We start from the raw sequence: 25976 nt of genomic DNA on the forward strand, positions 1-25976 counted from the left end.
GCGGGCGTTTAGATGACGCCTTGAGGAACTCCGACTATTTCTGCATGTATTTCTTTACCCGCACTCGTGATACGAATACATCGGTACATCAACCTCCCATTTTTAAAAATGCAAATTGCGGTGAATGGGTCATCATCGCTATCATCATCATCATCATCATCATCATCATCATCATCATCATCATCATCATCATCATCGTCATCGTCATCGTCATCGTCATCGTCATCGTCATCGTCATCGTCATCATCATCATCATCACCACCACCACCACCACCATCACATCACCGTCGTCGTGGTCGTCGTCGTCGTCGACCTCCTCCTCCTCCTCCTCCTCCTCCTCCTCCTCCTCCTCCTCCTCCTCCTCCTCATCATCATCATCATTATCAACTACTTTTCATGAAAAGAATAAGGCACCCTGGCCTTTGTTAGCTTCTGTACGGTGCACAGCAAAACGCATTAAATAAGTGGTTTTACTTAGTGTCTTGCACTGAAGTGAACGACATCTTTCTTACCTCTCTTTCTCTTACATATGTAACCACGTCTAAAGAAACAAGGAGAAGTACTCCATGTTCCATTCTGAGTGTTGCCGTCAATGACTGTGCAATCAGAAAGCTTAGCGCTCACGCCAGTGGAGGGCTCCCCTGCTTCCCAGTTTCTGTAGCTCAGTTGAGATCTATCGCTCCATTCGTATCTTCCTTCAACTTTTCGATCATTCAGTCCGAGCCAGACTTGGGATACTTTAAGATCTTTGAGCTGCCGTAAAACGTAGGCCTGCTCGGCGACGCTGTTTATGCTAATCAGCTCGGTTGAGCGATTGTAAGACATACACGCTTTCTCCGCATCAACCCAGTTCTTGTACAGTGCACCGTGGACGTTGAACTGGTAACAGAAGTCACCAAGGCTTCTCCAACTTGTAGGACAGAGGTTACGACCTGGGGGTTACGAAAATTAACCAAAGACTTTCATTAGTATCAAAGTAGACCGCAAATTTGAACTAATTAAATCAATATCTAAAGAGGCTATGTGACGAGGATATCAGGTTTGTTTTGCGCTCAAGTCATTACTCAGTGCCTTTGCTCATACACAAAATGATCCAGGGAGCAACAACCATATTAAAAATATTATTTTCTAGTGATTTTTGCTGGCATAGTATATAAAAGTGATAAAGTAGGCCCCATTTTGTTTGTTTTGTTTGGTTGTTCTTTTTCAAGTTTCAATTCCTGTCCGTCCTGCATGTCAACAGTAGCGACGGACAACAGGAAACAGTTTCAGTGCCTCAACATAGTTTCAAAAATAAATGTGAGGACAGTTTTTAGCTTTTTTATAAAAAAAGACAGAAAACAGCATGACGATCCTTAAGTGCTGAAGAGGTTTTAGGTCGACGAAGTCTAATTCAGTCTCTCTTGGGTTCACATTTCTGAGTTAGTGACTGGTAAGTGACGACTGATGCAGTAATCCTCAAGAACCAAATAATCAGCTCAGTCCTTTAACAACCATTTTTTTGGATGACTATTTAAGTTTCGTCCATAAAAGCTTCAAGAATCTTAACAAGGACTCAATATTAAACTCCACACAACAATGATTCTCGCATCGTCATTGTAAACGCTCCACTTTAACGCCAAGCGGTTGCACGGTAGTTTCCCAGATTAGCAAAGCATTCGTGTCATGCCAAGAGTTTTAAAGGCCACTTCTCGTTTGTCTGTTTGTCTTTTTTCTATAAAAAAAAAAATACAAAAATGCCTTTACCCTCAGGTTTCTCGCAGATGTAGTAATGCTCCGTATCGCAGTAATCATCGTTCCAGAAGCCTGCTGAACCACCTCCCCACACCGTTACACAGTCCTCCACTCCACCAAAATCATTGGGCTCCTCTGTTGCCCAGTGAGTATAATTCACTAGCGAGTTGTCACTTTCCCATCTGTACGTCCCCTCAACTGCTGCATCGGTTAATCCGATCCATCCCCCATGCTGAAAATAAAAGAGAACGTGACTTTCGAACCTCTTATAGACGTTAGCCCTTTCGATAGCTGTTTTCTTCCGGAGTGGTATTGGCAGCAAACCCTCGGCATTATTACTTTTTTTTTTAGTTGAAAGGGAGAAAGACTGAATACGATTGTTTGATCCGGTAAATTGGAGTGTCTAACAGAATGAAGTTTTTCACAAATTGCTATCATATACCTTGATTAGAATGCGATTAGACAAGGCTGAACGGAGTAAAGCCGATCCTTCCTTTTGGGCAGTCCAATGATCTCAAAGTCAAATTGCACACATGTTTACACTGTTATGACAAAAGAAACTCAAAGTTCAAGAACCAATGGTCACATACGTAGACATATCCCGTAGATCAGACTTTTGGAAATTATGTTTTTCTTAATTTCAATTCTAAAGAAGAAACTATGTACCTGCAGGGCTGAAAATCTTTGACCCGAATCAGCGAAATGCAACAAGAATTGATTATGCATATGTTCAGTTTAAACAGTCGATATAAAACTTAACTAATCTTTAAATTCATTCAAAATATTACCCTGATTCTGATTGGCTAAACATCATCAAAATACGATTGATCATTCTTACACTTTTTCATCAGTCGTTGAAAAAAACTGGCCGTTAACGTTGTCGAGAGGTTATTTTGGCTGTTGGGGGCACACTTTAGTGACCGTTGCCGTTGAAAAGAGGTTTGAACAAGAGTCAATCTATGGACTGCCCGCCGGGACAAAAAAAGTGGCAGTTGTGGAGAGGTGGCGGTTAGCGGAGGTTAGACTGTATCTACTTGACATGCAGTTAATAGTTAAGAATATATATATTGCACGCTTGCCACTCACTTTATTGCCTGAAATCAGTCTATAAGTTATAAAATGCTGTTCAGTGGCATCATCTATTTTCAGCAGGAAGCCCCCAGATGCTCGGCAGTCTGTCTTAGCATCAAGCCAGTTCTTCTTCATATCACTAAACTTGTAGCATGATGAACCATAGAACTCCCATCCAGCTGGACAGGCAATAGAGGCTAATGTAAAATAAAATAAAATACCTGAGTGGTTTAGCGTGCTGGCTAAATGCGGTAGCAAATTTGTTTGCAGTGTCAAAGAAATGCTTTTAATTAAGAACTTCACGCGTTCACTAAATGTGCAATCCGATTCCCTGCGGGCCAAAGTGTTTACTTAACCAGTATGTAAATTATTTCTTCCCATCTCTTGCATTTGTTCGATTGTGATATTATTGACATCTCATTTGATAATGGAGTCATGAGGACCACAAAACGTCGTGTTATAAATCTCTCATCTTCTTGTTAGTAGCCTGTTTTAACGAAACTCTGCTTATAAAACTGAATAAACTAAATTAAACTAAACTTAAATATATCCTCGCACGCTTAAGACGTATCACTTTCAAACTTGGCTATTTTGATAATTGTGGTGTGCTCTCTTCCCAGAAGAGTCGATGATGAGTCGGAAGGATCTATTGTTTACAGTTTTTAGGCTTACCAAAGGTTGGCGGGGGTGCGACAGTTTTAAATGTAGGCATGGGCACACCTATAAAGAAATAAACAAAATCATCATCATCATCATCATCATCATCATCATCATCAGCGTCAGTATCATCATCGTCGTCGTCCTCGTCATTGTCAACATCATCATCATCGTGATCACTATGATAACGTCGTTCGTAGTATCAAGAATGGTTTACACGCTCAAAAGAGATACTAAGTTACCTAGCCTGCGTAGCAAGCGTTTCCGTTTGGTTTCGGACCAAAGAAACACCGAGGGAGGGGACTTTCGGTTTTGAACGCGCGAGAAATAAAAGGAGAGCCAAAAAGTGAAAGAGGGGGAGGGGGAAGGGAAGGAAGGAAACGCTTGCAGACAAACCCCTCGATTTTGTAAACCTGCGTTCGCCAGCGACCGCAGCGCCGGATTGGCTCGGCTAGTCGAACAACATTTACATGTGTCGATCAGAGGTTTGTTTTATACTGAGAGGTCATGTATGGTACGCGACACGCGTATTAATTTCCTGTGGTTATTGTTTATTCTGGTCGGCAAGATTTGCCCTCCAATGCAAGAGCATTTTCTCCAACGTCTTTTGAAACACAAAGCTCTTCTTGCGACTTTATAAGGGTTTCAGGTCGTTTAATTTGTCTCCTGGATCTGAATAACTAAAAGCAATTTTCTTTTGTCAGGGAATGCGATGGTTTCCTGCAATGTTTTGTCATGCTGGGCCCAGCTCGTGAGTGTTTTTTTTTTTTTTTTTTTTTTTGGCGGGATGTTAAATTCTCTCGGATAGTGATTTACAGATACAAATTTCGAAGAATGGATTGCACCTGAAACTGAAGCTGCATCAACTAGGAAGACCTGCATTGTGACTCAGTCAAAATTTCTGCTTGGTTCTCCACGCGAACTTCATCAGTTGTCGGGTAAGCTTTGTTCTTAGATGCTTTTACAAGAGCACTCTATATTGTCTGTGCCGTAACGAGAACGGTAAGCCGCTCTGTCTAGCTGAGCTTTGACCTTGTACGAATACGCGTCGAAGATCGAAAATACTAGACTTGAATGCTTGTCACATTTTACCCCTTCAAATCCAACTTTCTGGAGGTTTGGAGCTAACACTTCAAAACTTCACTCACCCTTGCGGTCCTTCCTTTTAGACGGATTAAGAAGACAAATGTACAAAGCCTGCATTGATCGATCGGATTCATTTAGATTTCACCATTAATGCCGTCCACGCGTTCCAAATACAAAACAAAAAATTATTTTGGTTTCACGAACGGGTCCTCTCAAGTTCATTTTCCACTCCACGGAAGGCCAAACATTTTATTGGTCAATTACAACAGTTGATGACAGCATCAAATGTCGGTGCGCGAACTCAGGCATGACAACTCAAAATCCTGGGGTTTGTCTGCAAGCGTTTCCTTCCTTTCTTCCCCATCCCTCCCCGCTCTTTTAACTTGCGCCACTTTTCTCGCGGTCTTTGACTCTCGTTCCTCGTTCTTTTCTCCTAAACTGCACAGAAACGCTTGCTAGGCAGACTATAAGTTACCAATCCCCCAGAACTGATTTTAAAGATTAACAAACCTTTGGGTCTTTCACAGATGTAGCTAAACTCCTTCTTGCAGCTATCGTCGTTCCATTTTCTGCCATACAACTCAACACAGTCCTCACCAGCCCTGTCATTCGGTTCATTTGGGTACCAGTTGCTATACACTGAACGATTGTAAGGTGTCCCATCACTCCAAACAAACAAACTCTCATTCTGACGATCATTTAACCCAATCCAATATTTTTCGTTTGTGTGTTGAGATGATTTACTGTAAATGAAGTCCATCTCTGATTTATTTGCCACACTTACAAGATCTCCTCCATAATTGAGGCACTTTCTTCGAGCATCCTCCCAGCTGAGGCCCCGCACAGTCAGAGTTCTGACCTTAAACAAGTAGCAGGAGTTTCCAAAGCCATACCAGCCAGTTGGACAGCCTAGAAAATGAAGTGCAAAACAAATTCTGGAACGATCTAAAACTTTCCGCTCTAGTCACAATACGGCGTCTTCCCAGGCCCTCTCGGTCAATGGATTTCGGTGACGTATCCAAGACGAACTGCCAAGAGACGCCTAAAAAATCTTGGAGTGTACATGCGTTAGTTTTTGCTTTTAACAAATCAATAGGGCGGCCCTTCATTTGTTCCCTTTTGAAAGTTGTCCGTTTACTTACAATCGAAATGTGGAAGTGAAACGTGAAAGAATGAACCTTTCGGGGTCGATAAGGCTTCGGGGCACACTTTCGGCCGCCTATCAAGAATTTTCTTCATAATTAAAAAACGGCTAGCCACGAAAGTATAAAATAAGGCTAAAATTAAAACAAACAAAAAAAAACTAAGAGCTGGTGCTGTTCCATGAGGGTTTGTATGATCTGTTCTAACACCAGATGCCACCAGATTTTACAAACAGGGAAAAACCACAAACCGCAATGGGCAACAAAAACCGAAAATCCCAACGCCCCTATTCTGAAGTCAACGGTGGATACACTTAATCTCATTAATTTTAGCTTTCGTTATAGAAAGATCGAACCGTATGCGAGCTTGGAAGAGCACACCTTTGTTCTAATAGTATAAAGATAAAGTGCTTGTCTTTGCCGCGCAGCATCGCAAGAATCCATTACTTTCTTGGTGAAAGGACCTCGGGAAAGTATAAAATAGTTAACCTTCGTTCTAGCTGGAGTTAAATTGGTGACGCTCAAGCACACAACAAATCAAGGGAACCTTACTTATAGACCTATTTAGCTTGTATGTTTTGTTTTCCCAATTCAGACCACGTGATATTCCCTAGGGAATTTCCCTTTTGTCTTTTCATTAATTATGTTACATACATACGCACGTGGGTGCACGTGCATTAAGACGACAGTTGAAAGAAACAGTTCTCTTGGGTACCAAGAGAAATGGGAAAACAAAACATACAAGCTAAAAGGTCTATTCGATGTACTCAATCAGTTTCTAAGAGGCGGAGTCAAAACAAAACTTTTGAGGCTTCAATAGCCTCTTTTCCGGCCCCAATTTCTCGAGGGCCGATTTGGAACATGCTGGGCCGTTTTGGACAGAAAGAGTCAAAACAGTTCTAGATGGTACCAATTCGGCCCATCTAATTTCTGAATCGGCTACACTAAAAGCTGCTTTGGCACTTCCCCTCAATTTGGCCCTTCCGATAGCCAAATTAAAATTCCGATTTGGCCCCAACAAGGTCTACTCGGAGCGACCGCCTTTTGCCGTCAAAAGGGGCGCAAGGAGACCGCGGTGTTCGGTTGAAGTAACCATACGTCTGACACAATCCAAAGTACGGTCCGTTTAGTCGAGTAAGGAACTAAGATAACTGACGTAGACCTAAAACCGTGACGACAGTCAGAGACTGTAAGGTAAATCATGGTTTCGAGCGAACCTTTGCCTCGAGCGAAGGTGCAAATCGGAAACAAAACTACAATCACGCTCCCGAATGTTCTGCACGTGATTTCAATATCGATAACATTACATGATGCGTCACGCAAACTAAACGCTGGGAGGGCGTTACAGTACAATATCCCTCGGTATTGATAGCAAACAAAGACCCAGCCATCATGTACGTATATTTTCTGATTCATAAGTAAAAGGTTTTTAAAATTTCGAACGCCTGCCACGCAGGCTAAAAATGACACGACATGTAAACAATCGAAACCATATTTTGGAAACAATACACAACTGGTCAGCGGGCTTTCCCTACGCACATGCTCTTTGGTGTCGTCCTTTTGGCGTCCATTTGAAAGTACTGCAACGGTTGCGAACATGACAGTTTCTTTGGGGATCAGGAGTCTTGTATTATACTTCTCGACAGCATCAAAGGACATTCAAGGTGTTGTTACTAATTATTTTCGAACTATGAACCGTTGTTGATCCATCACTTCGCTCTTGAAGTTCGTCGTGAAGATTCGGAGACAGAAGCCTCGTGAGGCGCAACGGTTTTCAAGATGAACTGCACAAATATAACAAACGCTCTCCAAGAATCAAGACTTTGCTGGAAAAAGCCGATAGTAAGACCAGGTAAGCCGCCCTGATTCGCTCTCTTTCTACCAAATGCAAAAGACTGAGCTATTTTAACCACGTTTGATGAAACAGAATTCAGGTCACTCAAGTCCACCTTGTCGGAAGGCTTTGAAGAACGGGTCATTAGATGCTTTTAATTTTATTATCTAATGACTAGGGTATCTAAAAGATAGTAATGCTGCGGAACATTCTGTTGATACTGGAATTAGTTAGGCAGTGGGACTTAAAAGAATCAAAAATGGCATTGAATGTCCTATTTACATGTTGGAAAGTACTAGAATAATTACTATCAATCTATAGAAAGAACTCGTGGGAACGTTGTTTAGAAAATGATCAAGTGGTTATCAACTCTGGTTTTCCCACAGTACATTTTAGGACATAATAGAAATTCAGATTGTTTATCCATATATTTAATATGCGGTGCACGATATTTTTTCTGGAAACACAATACTTTTCTTGCTGTGTGTTGCACTTTATTAAGTAACAGTTATTTAGCTATATATTTATAGAAAACAACAACACAAAAAAAGGGAAAAAAAAGAAAGAAGGAATAAATAACTCAATAGGATTCGAACCCGGCACCTTCAACTCGACGCGACTACACCTAACCACTACACCACAGAGGCTGATACGAAATCGTTAGGAAAAGTCTTTCATTTTATTCCTTTTCCATGAAGCTTCCGCCGGCAAGATGATCGCCAGCCGCATTAACAGATCTATTAACAGTGAAAAAACAATGTAAACGCATATTCCATGGCAATGAGTGAATGAAAGAACAGAATTATGCTTTTCAAAACGTCGATACACGTCCTCGTCTGCAAAGTAGGAGACAAAGCATATGTTTTGTTATCTCGATTTCCGCTGTTATTTTGCAGCGAATGGTCAAAATCACATCCATTTTCGGCTAATACAGTTTCTTAAGAATAGCATTGCATGACATTTTCTCACTTTCACATCACCTTCTAGCAAGCTGGAATTTGTATATCCCCCGTGTTGCGGAGTCGAAGAACAAATGCTCATCTTCTCGTCAGGTTTAATACCTGGACGAGTCAAAGGCTCTTGAATTGAAATCCAATCCCCAAGTTAACCATCGTACTCATCTGAAAGACTCCTGCGTGTCTTAAAATTTGGTAAGACCTCTAACCGTGCTGTAGAAAAAAGTCTGAGCAGCGAACGATGCACTCTCTGACCCACCGAACTTCCCCGTGTTTTTATTAGAGTTGTTCGTGGCGCAATGTACTCTGGTTAAATGCAATGCATTGTGGTTAAAAGGGTGGTTAAATGTAATGCATTGTGGTAAAAAGTGATGAATTCGAGAATTCGTCGCCCCTTATATATTTCCTTTAAATCCTGATTATGTTGCTGCTCACTCCCTTTGGTCGCTCCGCAGCAATAAGGAAATAAGTGACCCTGTATTTTGTAGTTAAGCCAGTGGAGGAGTTAAAAAGCACTTCTTTCATCCCCTCACCGTCCCCTATTTAAAACAGGGAGAATGATAAACATATCTAATGAAAAAACCTTAAAGCCATTTCAACTAAAGAAGATGGTAAGGATGGTGTGGTCTGGTTATACATTTACACTGTAGATTTCAGTATTTGTTCTGTTTTAAGTAAGGTTTACCTTACCAATGTATTATTTCTCTTGTCTGATAAATAAGTGCAAAATAGATGCATTAAAAATAGAGAAATTGAAAACCCTTTTTAATAACCCTAAGATCAAAATCTGAATGCTCATTTGTTGCCCCTATTCATTTCCTACAGAAGTAGTGGGAAGAAGTTGATAAAATATCAAGCAAATTGTGTGATCATGTCCATAATTCCCATGAACACTCTGTTTTACAAAGCATTGATATTACAAGAAGAAATTTGATGCTGATCACTCTTAAGGCTTAAAGGGTTGAAAGAATAATGTGAATTATAATAATAAAGTTATGCATAAAATTAGGAAACAGAATTTTAGGTTGCAGAATTCTGCAGGTGTGATGGAGGTAAGAGGGTCTGTCAGTCAATTTGCTCCCACAATTACTCAGAACTGTGTGTAAATAAACTTGGTACTCCAAGTCAACCAGTTTTAATTTAATAACATTTCTCCTATGGCAGAAATAGAAAGGCGGGCATCCTTTTGGTAGTGAACAAGGTTCTGCGGCATTGATCGGAGTGCTAAGAAGGAATTTATCACTATTGTAGAGGTAGGTGTTTTGGGAATACAATGTTTTTCCTGATATTGTGATACAAAATACCACAGGAGTGCTACAAACTCAACTGTACATTGAACCCTAAATGCTTGGGAAGCCCAGATACAAGTGGAAGTCAGACAAAATTGAGATGCAATTTAGCTTTTGTTATGAAGGTATCCCTTGGGGGCCATTCCCCTCACCAGACTACACCAAATCTCACAGAATAATAATGGCTACATAATACTTAATAAATTTTGATTTACAGCTGCAAAATTTCTTGATTGGTGATAAATACATGTACTAAAATAACCTCCTTGTATCAGGACATGCACACTGTAATTACCTCCTCAATGATGTGTGAATGTATTAGACATAATTATGCTGTCATTCTTTTTCCCATAACATAAACGAAGCATAATTTCAACAAACTGTAATTTATACAGTATACCATACATGCATACCTGAAAACTGGAAAGAAGTAATTAAACCAACATTTTTTTGACAATAGTATTGTTATGACCATACTGACTTTTTATGTGTACGCACTGTTTGTTGTGTTTTGATTATTGTTTTTATCATTTCTAAAATTACAACATTTGTTTTTATTGCAGAGGGACGCAGATGTTGACAGGAAAATTTAGGATTTTGTTGTGACAAAGGGAGGCATTATTTGCCAGTTTCCTCAGAAGAAGATTGATGCAGTGATAATATTGCTTGGGTGTTTTTATGTATTTAATGTATCATACACCCAATGCGAAGCCATCTTGACTTTTCTAGATCAGGCATTGCTTGAAAGTGGACTGGGGTAGACACTTGTCAATGTTTCCTCCCTTTTTTAATGACTTGGCAAATACCTCAGTTCTTGCTGAATAGAGTACTAAAGTGTGAAGTCATAAAAATGAAATTTCTGAAATTATGGGATTTATCAGGATATTCTAAAAGAACAATGTCTAAGAGGCCTACTTGCCAAAAATGAGCATTTGGGGGCAAATTGTATCTGAGATCGTAGCCCAGTTATGCTTACAAAACTCCATACAAACCCTTCTAAATTGTTTTTGGGTCGACCCAAAAAAAATTAGAAGGGTTTGTATGGAGTTTTCTGAGTATAACTGGGCTACAGAATATCCTGACAAATCCCATAATTTCAGAAATTTCATTTTTATGACGTCATCACTTTAGTACTCTATGTTAATTCAGGACAACCTCGCAAGGTGTAGCCAAATTGTCAAAATTTTTTTCATGGAAGTTTTCTTTCACTCTTATTGACCAAGATTTGGCAAGATTTTTTAAACATAATATCTGTGGTGTAAAATATAGTTTAAAACATTTGCCAAGTCATTAAGGGCTGGGCTGGTTTACTAGTAAGATACAGAGTCGGAACTGTAATCAAAAGCATAGAGTGTTGATCTAGATATAACACTAACAGGGTATAACTACTCCAATTATGACTCCTTCACTTTTGATCTAGTGAAAACTATAAAGCATGGGAACAAGAATTTTGACTGGTAAGTGGTTTATCCTTCGACAATTACACACTTGCTTAATCTGATTTTCTACATCATAAGCAGAATCTGAAGAGTAGAAAGTTGTGATGACTCCAATTCCATCAAGCTTCTAGTTATGACTTCCCTTGCAACTCTGATTTTTGATTTTCACTAGGTGATGAGTGCTCTGAGTATGACCTTGACTTTGTCACGAGTGAAAACCACCCTTCAAAAGGATTAGGTCAAGTCATTAAAGGCTCGCACTAGCAAGGTAGACAGAGTCGGAGTCATGATCAGAAGCTTGAGAATTGATATAGCTAAAGCATCTTGGTTCATGATTGCTCTTACAACTCTTTTGCTTCAATCTAATGTACATTGTCGGAATTGTTTGCTGGAGAACTTGACCAACTCTGACAATCTTGTATTTTTTTTTTGTTAAAAGGGGAGTTATAAAAGAAACCTTAATTGACTCCAATTCTGGTGAGCTTTAATTAATGAAACCCTTTACAACTCCAATTTTTGATTTTCGCTATAGGTTTTAAGTGTTCCTATGATGCTGATTATGATTTTGACTTTGTCTTTTGTGAAAACCGTTTTAAGAAGTAGTTACTTTGATCGCACCGAAGACAAGTGTCTCTCTTGGCCAATTTAATTCCTCCAATAATTCTAAATGTTCAATCTAGAAAAGTTGAGATTAACCGAAGATAATATTACATAAATAGGTTGGAATACGCGTTGTTATGATGTACACAGATCACAGTAACTTATTCAGAACTGAATAAATGTTTGAAATAAGCCTTAGTTTGGTTTCATTATTTATCAATACCCTAATTAAGGTAACAAATCTGTAGGCCCCCACCCAAATTAAAAAAACCATAATGGCCCGATATGGGGCTGAATCGGCTACTTTTGGAGGGGTAGTTTTTAAGAGGGCCAAAATTTGAGGGGGCTGTTTTGGCTACTGGAAAATCCAAAATGGCCCTAGTGTTTTCCATATTGACCCTTTACATGGTCTATTTTGGCCCCAATGCAAGGGTCAATTTAGCCCCAAATTTTGGTACCAAAACAGCCCCATCTCAGTGGGGCTGAATTGGCCCCAAAAACAGTACCATTCTGGACTCACCCGTTTCGGCCCCATTTTTGGGGCCAAATTGGCTCTTTTCATTTTACAGTGACACTTTACATTATGCGTATTTTCAGCTCTTCAGAGCTAGTGGAACCCCATATCATTCCTCTCAAAGTTCGCTTAGCTGTAGCGTTGAAAGAGGAAGCTAAATGACAGGTATTTGTGAGATTGTGAGCATTGAATCTTGTTGCTTTAACGGCGCATTTTAACACTGTATTGGGCATACACCTGTAATTCTGTAATTAAATCGCGAAAGCCAATAAAAAGTTTCGTTTAATTACTTTTGGGGGGCAAACCCAGTGGAGATTTTAGGGTAATAATATTGATGATTAAGACGATGTACAAAAGGCAAGTTTAACTTTCGCCAGTGGGTCACTGGTGGATATTGTGTGTAAATTAGTACAGTTTGTGGTGTACTGTGTGTTATTTGTCTATGATGTCAACTAACATTGAAAAAACTTCAGCTGTTTCAGAGGAGGGACATGTCGTGACAGCTTATGGTTTTTATCTGGTCGTAAGCTTCGCCAGTATGCAGATCAAGAGCTTTTGAAATCCCTTTGCCAAAATAAAACTCCGCACTTAAGCTTAAAATATATATTGATCCAAGTGCATGACCACCAGGAAACACAGAAAACGATTGTTTCTATTAATGATGCTACCCTTTCTGCAGCATATGAAACCAAGAGACAATACAAGGCAAAGAAACAATATCACAACAGCTTTAAACAGTTTAATGCTTCTACAGACTGATGCTCCTACTAAATATTGAAATATTTCATATTGCACATCACGTTGTTTAGAACATGCATCAAAATTCACATTACATTTGACCGAAGAACTTTACAACTTATCTCCAGCATGGGGGAGGGTAATGATTTGAAAAGAAAGCAGTCAGTTGGAAATAATAAAACAAGCTGGTAAAGAAAACAACCAACATGCAAAAAAGCGCACGCCCGCTCTCATTTATTTCTTCTTCTTCTTTATTTTTATTATTATTTTTAATTCGCCAAACATAATAATAAAAATAAAACCGATTACGATTTCCGACAATTAGCGAACAGCTAATTTCTTACTCGCAGGCTAAGTGAACGGAAATACCGTAAGCGTTGCGGAACGCTGAAATCAGACTATTACGCAACAAGAAGTATTCAGATTTCTATTTCCGTGAGTGGCACAGACAGGTATACCCTTTGATCATACCACCATGCGCATGATCTGAGTTAAAAAGAAGGTCACAGGTCACCATCACGGTCTGCTCCTAAACGAATCAAGTTTCGCCGACAAAAACAAAAAATTGCCTACTGCTAGTATTTCACTGACTTTCAAATTTAAAATTTACTAAATAGTAGTGGAAACAGTGGAATTGCACGTTCTTTTAAAAAAGAAACCTACTTATTTTTTTTTCTCTTAGTCGAAGTTTGCTACTAAATTTATCCACCAGACGTGACCTATTCAGTGACCGTGGACTAACAAAGTGTTTCCGGCGATTGAATAAGTCAGTTGCCTTGCATTTTCTTTCGAAAGCCAGTAATTATCACAAGTAGAATATAAAAAGGGGAAAGTGCTAGAGCATTACACTGAATTGCACGAAGTTATCATCAAGCCACAACCACACACGTTGTGCACAAAAGTTCGATGAAAGAAGCCCAATATATGTACAGATGTAGGAGAGTAAAAATTGGCTTTTTTGTTTTAATACGCTATTGTTACATGCCGGGTATATGGCCCGTTTTATTTAAGAAAGAATGACGGTATTTGAGAAATGAAACTACCCCGATAAAGATAGAAATAAATGGTGTACCCGATAGAGTAAGGATCTTCATATTGCGTGCATACTGAATTGCAGCAATATAAATATATATATTTTTTGCAGATAAACACTACAAGCTTACTGAACTCACACACTGTATTAATTGAGACCAATTCACAGTTCATTGTCTCTAGAGGTAGAATTTGCTTTCAAGAGTAGCACAGCTGCATTAGCATTGGTTCTTATAATCTTGATAAAGAATAAATCATCAACTGTATACAAAACAATTTCGTATTTGGCGCAACAACCGTCCCACGCTGAACAAGAATCGAAGGGAGCTAATTATTGCACGTGTATTGTTTATGTACCAAATCAGGCTAAGTAAAGTGAAACTATTTAAGAGCCTTTGTATTTGACCAATTATTAAGCACTTCAACAAAACATCTTACCTGAAATGATGTGAAAAATTGCAGCGAGTGCCAAAGAAATCCGTAATGGAACCACCATTCTCGATCTCTCTGCTACCAACCGCAAAATATAGAAGGCACGTGATAAAAAAATGTAATTCGAGAAGCAATCTTTTCCCAGATGTCACGCAACTTTATTAGGGTAAGGTATGTTGTAGTTCCTTTTTTAATCTTGGGTAATTTTTATTTGTCCTTTGTTACATTACCATACCCAAAAACAAAAAGAAAAACAAAAATTTCCTGGGATGCATTGTGCCGGCATAATTTTGGGCATAATGCTATAGTCAGAGCATCGAACATAATGCCGTCATAATCGCCTTTATTTACTTCATTACTTTCTCGCTCGTAAATCAATCCCACTCCACAGATCTTTTCCAGCCCACCGACCTTGTGTGTCCGAGGATGGGCTAAATGGGGCACGATCCCGTTTATATACGCTCCTGACGGTGCCATTTTCTCGTTCAGGCCGGAGGAAAGGCTCTCTTATAGATTGATATAGCACACTGATTCGACACTGATAATAATAGAGGAAATCGCGATAGTTTGAAGCAAGTGCTCTTAAAAAGGGAAGTGCTCTGTCTTTCTTTAGTAGTATTTTTAGGTATTTTTAGATTTGAGCGTAAGACGTAGGGTCCAGTAGGGTGAAAGACCTCACTGCGTGCCTGTAGTTACGTTAGGCGGCTGAATATGACTTAACGTTATTGCCCGAGTGGGAAGAATGAGGTACCCTATCACAGGACTTATCTGCCCGATTTTAAAGATACTGGGAAGTTAAAGAGAGTTTGATAAAAATCAGATCGATAAGCGTTTTAACGCTCGTAGCCAAAAACGCTTCAGTGGAAATCAACCCTAAGTTTATCTTATTGAGATGATTGGCCGAAAAAAAAAATTGAGCGATCTTATTTTACCCACTGCACAAGCATACAAAAAGTCCACTTACAGTTGACGATCTTTGCTAAAAATGTCTGGCTAAGGCTTTATGCGTTAGGTATACTAAAGGGTAGGGAACTCACCTGTATACAAAAGGATAGGAAAATCTGTCAATTAAGTATTTAATGAGAGCCTTTGATTAGAGTGCTTCGAAAAATCTCACCTTATCGCTAGATCAATTGAACTTTTAACAATAACGTTACACGAAATGAGGAGAATGCTTTTCGCTTTAGCGACTTATTCTTTTTAAGTAGGTTATCAATTAAACCATTTTCAATGGAAAGTATACAAAAGGGGTGCGTATCTTTTTGTCAAAAAAAAGGGACTTGGACGCCGGGAGTTGCTTTCCTTGTATAAAACTTTCTTAGGAAACCCGCCCTCTTCTCATCCCACCACGGCCCCCTTCCCCTTCCCCGCTTTCAACCATCGCTTTATTGCGTTCGAGGTACGAGAACGCAATCCCTAATTTGTGTTAGGTGTTCTGTGCATTATTGAGTGTCCTGTGCAATTAATGAGGGAGGTTTTCTCGAGATTACATTCGTCGTCGTCGTCGACACACATTTGCCTCGCTTTGAGGCGCTTGCTTAGGTTTTGCCTCACTTTGACGCGCTAACGCACTTGGTAATTCGTGTGTCCTCGACGTTCATCTTTCAAACGTTTGCTGAGGTCTGCTATTATGTACTGTCTTCGTAAATCGTTCATCTTTTCAAAGTGTGCTGAATTTTCGTAAAGCGTACATAGTTAAGAGTTTGCTGAAGGTCTACTATCGATCTGTGTTTAAATGAATCTTCTAAAGCGTTCATCTTTCAAAAATGTGCTGAAAGTTTACACCCTCAGTAAAATTTTACTTTGGATTAAGCCTTCATATTTTTCTTTGGAAAATGCGTGTTACTCCAGGTGCATGCATCAAACCGGGTTGTTCAGCTTGGAGTTCGTAGTGCCACAAAGTAAATTTACCGGCGAGTTGTGAAGCTCAGCGTCTGTTGTGCCACAAAGTGAATCTACTAGTTGTGTAGCTAGGCGGCCGTAGTGCCACAAAGTAAATCTACCGAGTTGTGTAGCTCTGCGGCCGTTATTCCACAAAGTAAATCTACCGAGATGTGAAGCTCGGCGGCACTATTTCATCATGACGTGTGATATTAGGGAACTTAAGAACCACGACGACGACGTCTGTTGACTGGGAAAAGACTGGAACGGAAAAAGGATACTTAAGATGCAGTCGGCCGGTAGGTCGACGACGACGCCACTGAATGTAAACACAAATGTAAAACTGTGATGTTCGTTCGAAACAAAGTGTTCGCAATGGCGTCTTTTAAAACAATGCAAGATCTTCTTTTCTAAGCCGTACGTCTAATTTCATTGACGATAAATAATTTTTTTGCGTTGTCTGACTTTCTCGAGTGGAAAAACACCTGCTTTCCGAACGAAGATTGTAACAATAGCGTATTAAAACAAAAAAGCCAATTTTTACTCTCCTACAAATATCACTACTAATCATGTTATTACCTATACAAATACAGGGAACGCAAGGTTCCATGCACAGTTTCAGCTCGAATTACACAACTTTGATCAAAACATTCTCAGTTTCGCGAATAGTTTATTCTAAACCATAAGAAAAGATTTAATTAGAAATTGGATTTTTCGCTATTTCTCTTTCACTTTTTACATTCAGTTCATTTTATTTGCCGGAAAGTAAGCCTTAGAAATTAAAAAGGACGTTTGGTCGATTCATGTTCGCGCATTCTAGTCTTATTTGAAACTTTATCAGGGAAGAACATCTGTGAGCAGGGAATGGGTCAGCACAGAATTTGATTGTCGGCGAATTTCTGTAATCGTCCATCGTTCTGCTAGTGATAAGCAAGCCGTTGTTCACTCGTCTTGCTTGTTTGTGGCTGAGTCTTATTCCGGTCAAAGAGAGAGAAAGATTCCTCGCGGCCCCTGTTCAAGCAAATCGAGATTTTTTCTATATTGACTGTATGACTGTGTATTTCAACTGTAAGTACTTTCCTTAATATGACGCGCGAGTTACTAGAGTGCCTCCTCGGGATTTTGCCTTAAATCCCTGCGGGTGCAAAAATAAAACGCAAACAGCGGTGATAAACATTGTAAGTTTTCGCTTTTAATAAACTTAATTTTTTGTATGCCATTCAACATTTATTTTCAAAAGTGATCTTATGTGGCCGTTTTAAGAAAATAATTAGACTACAACTTCAAAAATTACAAAGGGTCTGGAAATGAGATTAAGAATTTAAAAGTAAAACGCCGCCCCAACACTACCTTTATGACATCCATCTACCGGAAAAAAGACTCTCACAAGTCTTCATACTAAATGGGACTCTTTCACCCCTCGCAAATATGAAATAAACTTAATCGGCACTCTGACCTATCGTTGCTACCAAATTTGCTCCTCCTCTTCTTTGGTTGCCCTGAATGATCCGAGAAAACCTCTTCTTCAGAGTAACCCCCAAGGAATAATCAACTTCTACGTCAACGATGTTTTTGGAACTAAACCGAAACAAGCGAGATGTCCCTGTACCTATGGTTCCTTAGGGACTTTTCAGAAATTAGCAGGGGGCGGGGGGGGGGGGTGGAAACAGAGGGAGGGTCACAACTTTTTGAGACTCAGAAAAGGGAGGGGCCAAGAAAAATGGGCCGTTAAAAGAGGGAGGGTCATGCAAATATATGCCCGTGATCATGTAGAGGCTCACCCACAGAAGAAAAAGGAAGTTCTTTATTTGGTAAAAAAAAACCTGGGAGAAATAGGAGAGTCATATGATCAGCTGTCAGAATCAGAGTAGGACTCTTAATGCTGTCATCTAAAATGCATGTATATGGCATTACAAAGAACAGATTAGAAATATATTGTGAGTTTTCATAATACTGACTCACCGTAGTGTATTGCAAGGACTAGATTTTACCATTTATAATAGGGGGAGAACCACGATATTTTAGGCCAAGCTCAAGGGGAGGGTTAGCAAATTTCAATCCCATTGCAGGGATGTGTCACTTCATTTCTGAACCCAAATTTGAAATTCCCACTCCCTCTTCCCCCTGCTAATTTCTGACAACTCCCTTACTTAGGTCTTCAAAGCAACCAAATTTCTAAACGCCTAAAATCCGCCTGTATTTACCAGGTTTACTCTTGTTCTCGTTTTTAAACACCTGCCGTATTCTATTATAAGTAACAGACCCAAAGTGGGCCGCGTGCGGATAATCTTTGGCTCACAATTTAATGGGACACATATTGTACTGAGAATTTTAAATGGTTGTTTTAGCGGAAAAAGCACCTAATTTTCCAGATTTTGTGCTTCCACCTCATGTAGCAATAATGGGACATTTAGACAAACTTGTACACTATCTTTTTTCATATATTTGATTAATGAAAAGATACCAAATTAGTTATGGAATGGGACATGTTTTATGAAGGAGACAAACATGTAATATTTGGATCCAATGTTTATGTGTAATTTTGATAAATGCGCTGAAGTATTGGGCAACAGTGACATTTCATGGAGGTTTACATAAAGCAATTAAGCAAATTCACGCATTTCAAAATGGCGCACGCAAGGTTCACTTCACTTCACTTATTTATTTGATGTAACCTCGTTCATTAAACGAATGATATTATTTACATCTCGGGTTAGCGGATTTCTAGAGAATCGTAAATAACAATAATTTGCGGAATTTAGCATCGCGCGCAATTTCTACAACAATATGTGGTAAATTATTCCAATCTCTAATCGTGCGTGGCACAAAACTGAATTTGAATATGTTAGTGTGAGCATAAATTGTGGTGTAATATCTATTGTGCATATGTCTCGTCTCTCTGGCCGGCTTTGATAATTCATCCAGGGGAAGGATTGCGTTGTTATCTAATCCCTTTTTGAGAAGACAGAGTCTGTCTACTTCTCTCCTGTTCTTTAGAGACTTCCAACCGAGGTCCTTTAAAAGCGTAGCGACACTTCCATGATCATAATTCTGGTAATCAGATGTTACAAAACGCGCAGCGCGTCTCTGTATCTTTTCGATCTCGTTTGATAGGTTATCCGTATATGGATCCCATGGTTGGCTCGCATACTCGAGTAATGGTCTTACTAGGCCAAGGTAGGGTGCCTCTTTTACTCTTCCATCACATGTTGAAAGGTTCCGTCTAAGGAGACCGAGAAGTTTGTTAGCACGGCCTGTTATATCTGCTACATGGCGGTTCCATCTAAGGTCATCTGATATCGTTACTCCAAGATATTTCATGGCCTGGACAGATTCCAGACTCGTGTGTTCCATAGTGTATTGATAAGTGATCTTGTGGGTGGTTTTTCGAGTTACGCGCATTATCTTGCACTTGTTTGGCTCAAAGCGCATGTATCATTTCTTGGCCCAAAACGTTAGGTGATCGATATCCTTTTGTCCCCTTTCTTGTAGATTGGGCAAATGGTGACTACTCGCCAATCTTCAGGAAGCTTATTCTAAGAGACTTATGAAAAATTTACTTTAGGAAAGGAGTGACTTGGGATGAGGATTCCTTGAGGACATGAGGATGGATTTCATCCGGTACTTCAGATTAAGATTGTTTATGATCGTCGAGTAATTTGATTATACCGTTAGTTGTGACGACAATGTTCCCAATACTAGGTGTGATTTTCCGCAGAAAAGGAACAGAATTAAGATCTTCATGTGACCAGTTATTCTGGACCTGGGAGTTAAGTGTTTCAGCCTTTTCATAGTCGCTATCAACTGTAGTGCCTGGTAGTGTTTTGAGAAATGGCATAACTTGGTTGTCTTCCCTTTTTGATCGTATATAGTTCCAGAGAGGTTTGGGATTGGATTGGATATCTCCGATAACTTGGTTTAAATGTGGTTTCTCTCAGATCTGAGTAAGCCGGTGACTTTTCTCCTTAATTTGCTCCTTAAGGTACAAAGCCTGTGGTTACCAGCCTTCTTATATTTGGCGTGGATTGTATTCTTTCGTCGGATAAGGCAGCGCAGTCGCGCCGATAACTAGGGAAGCTTGCTGCGACCGCTGACCATTTTTGATGGAATGTTTCGGTCCACTGAGGTCTTAAGCCCAGACTTGAATAGTTTCCAGTCTTCTTCGATATCAGTATCTTCAGAAGTTGACTGAAAGAAGGATTCTTGGAATTCTTGCAATTTGCTTAGTAGGGAGTCATAGTCACCTTTGTTGAACAAATAGACTTTGCGCCTGGGCTTCCGCTTAAAGGGAATTGAGGTGTTAAGAGTACATGCCACTACAGAGTGATAGCTGAACTTGTCTGGCGAGTGACAATTGTTGACCAGGCCTGGCGTGTTGGTGAATATAAGGTCTAGAGTTAAGCAATAGAAAACGTTTTCCGTGTTTGCATAGCCTGATATAAACACGAAGGGGTTGGGAGAATTCTCGACAGTTATGCAAACCCTCGACTTCGTCTCGGGTTTGCATAACTGTCTCGAATTCTCCCAACACCTCGAGTGTTTATATCAGGCTTTGCAAACACAGGAAAAAAGTTTTCTATGCTTTTTTTAAAATAACTTTCCCGAGAAAAAAACGCAAAACTCTTCGTATGGCACTGATTAAAAGAGAAATTCGTACCAGTCGCAAAGTCTTGTCCACTAAGTCTTGCACGCGTAATCGGTTCTTGTTTTGCAAAAAGATGCTTTCCAAAATATGTCAGCTTAAGTGAAGGAAAATTGACACACCTTCTTTGTAACGATTTTTCAAGTTTCAGCCGACGAAGGAATGGCTAAATAAAGAAAGCTTGTCGAGTTTTGAACTCGAAACATTTTTCAATTAATTCGTGCTTGTGTGATTAGCGCGCGAAAAGCAAAACAGCTTGACGCCACAACAATGTTTACATACTCTCATGCAAACACTCCTCTCGGCCAATCAGAGCGCGCATACTATCTTAGTTATTTTATAATTTTATTTTCACGAGTAGGAAAAGTATTCAACTGTTCGAGATAGTGGTCTCGCGCGATATTGAGCAGTATGAGGCCTTCTGAATGTCCCAACACTTCACCTTCTTTAGTTAGATGCGTTTCCCAATCGATCTTTCTAAAATTGAAAGTCCCATAACATGAACAGTTGGTTGGCTTTGTGGAGGGTGGAAGCTACGGATTTGTTCGAGCTGTTTGCGGAGGCTTTGTATTTCTTCATAATGCTCGTCTGGAGGGCGATAGTAGCACGCGAAATAATGCACGTGGCCTTTCGATGATATTTTCACCCATATGCTCTCCGAGGGAGTGATATCAAGGATCAAACAAGGCGTGGGGTTGAGATCAGATTTGACAGCAAGTAATACTCCTCCACCACCCATAACACAGTCTTTCCTGAACATGAAATAACCAAGTTCTGGAAGAAAAGAGTTCTGCATTTAAAACGCTAGAGCTCATTTTCGTTTCCTGTATGGCTACTACATCAAAACCAGAGGTTTCTAAAAAGGACTGAAGTTCTATTTTTTTTTTCCCTAATGCTGTTGATATTGATTGAGCATAGTTTGATATCCCTGGTAAGCTACTGGATATTTCGGCTTTCGTTACTTTTAGGGGACCGTTTTCTCTAAAGAGGAAAACAAGTAATTACCCGGAGAAAGAGTAGAGTTTAAAATGGCGGAAAAAATAATGTTGTACAGTGGAGAATAAAAAAGGATGAACGGCACATACTGGTTACTGTAAAAGCATCTTTTAGCCTGGAGCCATAAGTTTCGCAGTCGGTTTTGATTTAAGGCTGCCTCACAATTCAATGGAACGAAAAGAATTGTCACCAATGAGGATTGTTTAGGTGTACATGGAACCTCAAAAGTTAGAGTGTCTATAGTAAGGAATTATAATCATTTCAAGGACTTGGAAGTTGTCTTCTCGAGTAATTAGTGGACTAGCTTTGGCGCATGAGACTTGGTTTAGTTGGCTTGAACGAGCACCCTCTTCGTTTTGTAAGACTTTGATAAACCATACAAAAGCCAATAATGCTAGTTTGATGTGTCAGTGCATAACTTTAACTTTGACTTTTTTGTAAGTCAAGCGACATCGAAAGCAATAATAAGAAAACTGAATGTTTACTTACATGATCTGCGAAGTACATGGCACAAATACATAAGCTCAACTGAAACGACTTCCATTCATTGTTTTCAGATATATTTGACTTAGTTGTACTTGATAAATGTTCCCTCACAGTTAAGTAAAGCCGTTTTCTGATATTTTTGATTCAGTTGTATTTGATAAAGGTTTCCTAACTATTATTCGTGCCTCTTATTAGGTATCTAATCATAACTATAACAAAATTGTCAATTCTGATTGGCTCTCAACTGCCCTGATTTCAGCCTTTATTACATCCACTTTGAAATCACTGGCTATCCGTGCAATCTGATTGGCTCTCAGCAGTGTGATTTATTCCTAAATCGCACCATTTTTTGCTCTAAATCACATCTGTTCCAAATCGGGTCATTCATGTTCTAAATCGCATCAATTCTGTTTTAGATCGCACCATTTTTGTTCTATATCGCATCATTTCTGTTTCGAATACAAAATGAGATGTAAAAGCCTTTTTGTTTCGGCTTTTTAACAAACCGGCTACTCGATCAATAAAATGTTAGTACTGACTAAATCCTGCGATTTCAAAATGGATGTAATAAAGTGGTAATTGAACTTCGTGTCGTGCAATTTTGGTCTGAAATCATACTTGTGATTTCAAATCGAACTCGCACTGCGCGCTCGTTCGATTTTGAAATCACGCGTATGATTTCAGACCAAATTGCAGTCCACTCAGTTCAATTACCATTATTAATTGGACCTTTTTTTTTTTTAGTAATGTTGCCTCAGAGTTATAGGGATGTCTTTAGTTATCTAATTTGAAGGGGCCACTATTGGAATCCAGTTTGAACATTTGCCACATTCTGGATACCACCAGCCCTGTGGCGATTTACGCCGAAATCGCCATTTTCGCTACAATCACTATTTTCGCCAAAATCACCAGTTTCCGAGGGGCCGGGACGGTTTTCACCATTATTGCCAGCCCTCTGGCGATTTTGGTCAAAATCGCTAGTCTCCAAGGGGCCACTTTTGGTATCCAATTCAAGTCGCCAGAACCTGGCAATTAATCGCCATTTTCGCCATTGCATGCATTTCTGGACATAGGTGTAATCGCTCTCAATGATCTCTCAAAGTTATTTACAAAGCTTGTTTCTAGGATTGTATTGATTTTTACATTGGTAAAACTAAGCGACGGCTCCATGATAGGAAGACTAAACAATTCAAGTCCCTAACAAAAAATTATCACTTTTCAGCTATTGCTGACCATGTCACTGCCACCCGACATAACATTAAATGGATCACTTTGAAATCTTAGCATCTGACAAAATATACAAGACCTTAAGCCAGCTTTTAATGTCAACATCAGCAGTAAAAGGCTGATGCTTTATTAGCTGTAGCCTTTTGTATTCATTACTGTTAAAAATTTTTAAATTCTTAGGGCCTGTTTACATTGAGGTGGAGGACCCCAGATAGGTGAGGTAACATTTCGCGGGTCACCCCGCCTAACATCTAAACTCGATCAAATGAAAATGAGACGTTATATGGACAGGCGGGTTACCCCACCAAAGCAGGTTACGTCACCTACCTGGGGTCTCCGAACGTCGTGTAAACAGGCCTTAAATCTCATTTCCAGACCCATTGTAATTTTTGAATTTATAGTCTAGTCATTTTCTTTAACGGTCACGTAAGATCCCTTTTGAAAATGTAAGTTGAATAGCATATATTGTACGAAAAGTCAAGTTTATAAAAATGTGAAAACTCACAATGTTTATCACCACTGTTTGTGTTTTATTTTTGATCAAACTAAGATGGCCAAAGAACAAAAGTTCTATTTTCTTCTTATAGACAATGCGGTATATGTAGATGATTTATAAACATATAGAATGTATAATAATAGATTAAATGCAGGTGTTATTACTATGTACTGTTATTACTGTTTATTCTTTAGTAAGAAAACAAATAACAAATTTAGCGTAAAGGAACTGATTCGGCGAACTCTTTTGTTCAGCGATGCGCATAAAAACCGCCCTTTTTCAGCGCCCCCCCCCCCCCCCCGGCCCCCAAAAAAAACATTGCAAATTAAAACTATATTTTTAACAATGTATGAGGTGATTCATTTTTACTATCAAAGCTGGCGTCAATGCAAACGGGGAGCAAAAATCTCTATCCATTACGACCGGCTAGTTAGCTTCTGTTTTACTTTCTGGTAAGTACATTCCGAACCTCCACCCCGCAAAGGCCACTCTTTTGGCGGATAGTCCACGAATTGACTTTTACTTCAACCTCTCTACAACGGCTTCTTTTTTCTGCCCCCAAGGCAGCCTTTGTATAGAGGTTTCACTGTCGTAATGAAGCTACGAAATGTTACAAAACTCGAAAGGGGTCCGACTAAAAATGATTTCGATATTGTCATTTGTCTGGCAAGGTCATCTGCCAGGTGTTCTTAGTTTTTGAGGAAAGCGTCACTCTTCATTAGGAAAAGTTGCTTAACGAGGGAAGTTAAAAGCAACCACGACCACGAAGATAGTGAAATAGTGAAAATATGAATTAATCTGCGTTTTTTCATACTTTATAGCGTCGCACTTACTTCTTTTCTTTGTGTTCACGTCTTCCATAAAACGTCGCACAAGGAATCACGTCAGAGGCGTAGAGTAGACATTAAAGAAATATAACATGGCCAAAAAATCTTTGTAACCCACGTGTTTTTGTTGCTATTGTTGTTTGATTGTTTCTGTTTCTGTTTTAGTTTTCCGCTAATAAAACCCACTGTGTATAGACGTTAACGTTATCTTTGCCGTTGTGGCGTTGGTTGCTTAAGTACTTTACTTGACCCTTTCACTGCCAGAGTGTTTGATAGAGTATAACTTTTGAGTCTGTGGATGAAATCCTATGATGTGACCATTCAAATGAAAGCTCTCTGCCTGTACTTTCACACGATGAAATCACGTGATTTGTTTGTCAAAAATTTAGAAAATGGAATTTGGAAATTTGCTCGAAATTTGCCTTTGGCCACATCTGGCAGTGAAAGGGTTAAAGGTGAAAGTTGTTGTTTTTGTTATTGTTGTTGTGATTTTCTTCTTTTTTGTTTTTCTGTTGTTTCTTGTTTCTAACCATACTCTTTTGCTGGGGCAGCGTCAGCCTCAGTGTACCACTGAAGTTCAATCTCTCACTGAGCGTGAAGGCGCCTCACGTTTAGGATTATGTCAGGAACAAGTTTTTAAAAGCACTTGCAAAAATAGCAATTACCAGTGAAATAAATTAAATCAAAACCGTGAAATTATACTCAACCTACCTATGAAATTAAATTAAGTTAATTTCTGACAAACTGATGGCCTATATTGACTTAAGCAAAGAAAAAAAAATTCCTGTAAGTTCATTTCATCGTGTTTTGATTCCGGCAATGCAAACCTCTAACCTCTAATTAAACCTCCTTAATCCATCATAATCATCAAAGTTAATTATTAGTCCATCAATTTAG

General features: G+C 39.4%; 1 protein-coding gene and 1 long non-coding RNA gene across 2 annotated transcripts in view; one reads left to right on the plus strand and one right to left on the minus strand.

Annotated features, from left to right (window-relative positions):
- LOC140930932 (uncharacterized) overlaps positions 1 to 14601 on the minus strand; it is a 61728-nt gene extending 47127 nt beyond the window's left edge. The window contains exons 1-6 of the mRNA XM_073380648.1: positions 14531 to 14601; positions 5059 to 5457; positions 3478 to 3525; positions 2821 to 3002; positions 1747 to 1966; positions 513 to 932 (exon numbers count right to left, since the gene is read on the minus strand). Coding sequence (XP_073236749.1) covers positions 513 to 932; positions 1747 to 1966; positions 2821 to 3002; positions 3478 to 3525; positions 5059 to 5457; positions 14531 to 14588 — 1327 coding nt within the window. The 5' untranslated portion in view covers positions 14589 to 14601. The remainder of the gene's footprint in view (positions 1 to 512; positions 933 to 1746; positions 1967 to 2820; positions 3003 to 3477; positions 3526 to 5058; positions 5458 to 14530) is intronic.
- LOC140929622 (uncharacterized) lies at positions 6567 to 10586 on the plus strand. The gene is made up of 3 exons (XR_012164752.1): positions 6567 to 7542; positions 9645 to 9733; positions 10333 to 10586. It is a non-coding gene; the product is annotated as an uncharacterized lncRNA (long non-coding RNA).
- Positions 14602 to 25976: the final 11375 nt, after the last annotated feature.

The sequence above is a fragment of the Porites lutea genome, chromosome 3, assembly GCF_958299795.1.
Source record: "Porites lutea chromosome 3, jaPorLute2.1, whole genome shotgun sequence".
Classification (NCBI taxonomy): domain Eukaryota; kingdom Metazoa; phylum Cnidaria; class Anthozoa; order Scleractinia; family Poritidae; genus Porites; species Porites lutea.